The 3,032-nt window shown below is 39.3% G+C and overlaps 1 protein-coding gene across 2 annotated transcripts in view; it reads left to right on the forward strand.

The window, feature by feature from the left end:
• BEND7 (BEN domain containing 7) overlaps nucleotides 1-3,032 on the forward strand; it is a 107,846-nt gene that overhangs the window by 63,148 nt on the left and 41,666 nt on the right. For both annotated transcript variants that reach the window (XM_045285638.1, XM_045285639.1), the window contains exon 5: nucleotides 1,478-1,703. In XM_045285638.1, coding sequence (XP_045141573.1) covers nucleotides 1,478-1,703 — 226 coding nt within the window. The remainder of the gene's footprint in view (nucleotides 1-1,477; nucleotides 1,704-3,032) is intronic.

Here is a 3,032-nt window from a genome sequence, read left to right on the forward strand (position 1 = left end):
TTCATAGACAAAACATTGGATGGCAAAGTGAAGCAGAGACATGAGTTTAGCCTGTCAAAAATTCTGTTTCCGAAGGTCATGGCCCCACCTCCTTCCTACAGTTAAGTAATTTAAACCATTCCCAAATCTTTACTTTAACCATGGTTTCTAGGCACTTTTAAAAGCAGTATGACAAACAAAATAATTACTATTTTGAAGGAGAGAACCTAATCCTGAATGCTCACATTTCTACTATGATTTAGACCGTCTAAAATAGTTCCAGGTTTGTAAAGTGCTACACATGAGATCTAAGACTAAGCTGTTGTAGTATGTCTTACTTGTCAGTTTCTTCTGATTTTTTTCCTAAAAAAATACATGATTTCATCTGTAAGTTATTTTAGCTCTATCATGTTATACTCAACAATGAATAACTTAATAGTTTAGATTATAACTGATGAATGTTAAAATAAAATTATAAGAATTTATTGAGTCCCTACGATGTGCCAGGCCATAGGTATCCAGGCTCAGAGCCCCAAACCTAATGAAGGGTCACGGTCTAATAAATAGCTGTAATATGGTATGGTCAATGCAGTCTTATGTCTGATTGTCAGACAAATAGCAGTGAAATAGCTGCCCCCTTCGGAAGGCTTTGAAAAGGAAATGAGGGGAGCTGGACTGAATGATGAAGCGGTGAATTGTAAACATCTCTGGCCTGCTGATGGAGCATGCACCTGTGATGTGTTACCGTAGGATAGCATCCACGTTGAAAGGCCCCGTGCAAGTCTCCTGATTCCGTGTCCCAGGCATGTAACTATTCCTTCAGGTATCCCTGACAAGAGGCAGTGTGATTAGCATATTGGTTTTTCAGTGGTGCTCTAGGATAGAATTTTAGATTTTGCTCCCAAAAGTGAGGTAGTTGGACTTATTCAATGTCTTAGATTGACATGTGTTCTCACTGAAGAAAAGAAATCGTCCACAGCTGAAAACCACTGACATAGTAGAAAGAGAGCGGGACCTAGGGGCGAAGCCAAATCGACATAACAAAGACATCTGTAACGTACTGCACAAAGTATATTGGAATTATTTGAAAGCCACTTGTGTTAAAATCTCCTTGGGCCTTAGTTAGTTCTTTCATTTACAGAATAAGGGAGCGTCACGCAGAAGTCTCAAGTTCCCTTTAGCCCTAGCATTGTATGTCTGACTATCTTGTTGGCCCTGGGATCTTTTTGAGGTCAAGGCTGTTCTTTCATGGTACTCCTTTCCATTGTTTTTGATAAGACTTAATATCGGAATTAGAGCTGCTTCTCGTTTTTTTTTGTAATTATAATAATTAGTAGTTGATTTTTAAAATTGTAAATACTGACCTAGAAAATGGAGACTCTTCTCATGAGCAGGATGTGGACGTTTCAATAGCTAGTGATGTTTTGTGTGGCTCATATGCCCAAAGTCACATGCTTCAAATGTTGCTTTTAATGAACTGTTTGTGTTCTTTTGTTAGCCAGAAGTGCAACTTGCTGAAGGCTTTGACGTGTTTATGCCAAAATCTCAGCTGGACTCTATATTGTCAAACTACACCCGCTCAGGAAGCCTTCTGTTTAGAAAACTGGTGTGTGCGTTTTTTGATGACAACACTTTGGCTAACTCCTTACCCAATGGGAAGAGGAAAAGAGGACTCAATGACAACCGGAAAGGACTAGACCAAAATATTGTGGGTGCAATAAAAGGTTGGTCTGAATGAATCTTTTCATTTTATGAGTTCATTGTTGGGCTTTGTCTTCATTTCATAAAGATGCGGCTGAGCTCCTAGTCACCTGACTGGAGGCTAATTTGTCATTGGCACAGCTGGCATGGCTGTGGGTGGGAGCTGTATTACAAGCCAAATACCACTAGAAGCTGGGTATTTCAAGGTAATGTTAATTGGTTAAAATTATAATTTAGGAGGCAGTTGGATTTGCTGTGGAACCCAAAAGCTTTTTTATTTTTTCCCCTTAATTGACTTTTAAATGATGATCATTTTCTTCTTGGTAGTCTCTAAGAGCTTCAGCAAAATTATTTTTTTTCTTGAATTTTTAATTTTTAATAGGAGTAAGAGTCTGATATATTTTTCTAAAGTAAAGCCAAACAATTTTCTCCAACGTTCGGAAGTTGCCTTACCAGGTCACAGCTTCAAAAGACTCTCGAAGTGAACCCATTTTGAAGCCAAATCCTGTCATTCTGATACATTCCTGGCCTATGATGCTTCCTCTTGTTTTGTGACGTAGAGATAATGTCAGTTCCATGCAGAGAGCGTGGACCATTCGTCCTTAATGTCTTTGACTTGGTGTTGTATCCCGCTGCATGGTGATAACCCTGCCGCTTGGCGCACGATCAGTGTGTCTTCATTGGTACGCAATTGTGCATTCTGTACTTTAAATTATCTTGATTTAGGACTCTGATGAATGTGATTTGGGGAAGGAGATTTATTTAGATGTTATGTGTTTTTAAGGAATGCCAGTGAATTGTCGAATATAAACACTACCTTGAGAATGACATTTGGAATCAGACCTTCATTAACACTAGAACAAGTGACAAGGATGTTCCTCTCCAGCGCTTGGCTTGTGGAGTGGGACTAGAGGCCGAGAGCTGAACCGCCGTCTCCCTAGGAAAGCGAGATGGAAAATAAGTAAATGGCTTTCATCATCTTTATCAGATACTTGAAAATTAACTTTACAAAATAATCAACGTATTAAAAGTGGGATTAGCAAATACCAAGCACCCTTTGGCCAGGACATTTCATTTACAGAAAATTTCTCATTCACCTTCAGAATGTTTTCACTTAAAGTGACGGTTGAGTTGTATTAAATAAGAACAACTACAGAAATAATCACAGTCTGTGCCATTTCCAAAAAGAATGATGCAGTCTAGAATGACACTCCAAACAAAGTTACAGGATTTGACAAGTGGCCAGTGATGCCACTGGTACTCACAGAAGTGACGGCAGGCTCCATTTCCCTGTCATCGGCTAGGACCTTCTCCAAACTAAAGGTCAGGGCTAGTGATGCTTCTTCATTTCC

Source organism: Echinops telfairi, unplaced genomic scaffold (genome assembly GCF_000313985.2).
Source record: "Echinops telfairi isolate 266 unplaced genomic scaffold, ASM31398v2 ScPeMD7_7474;HRSCAF=8512, whole genome shotgun sequence".
Taxonomy (NCBI): Eukaryota; Metazoa; Chordata; class Mammalia; order Afrosoricida; family Tenrecidae; genus Echinops; species Echinops telfairi.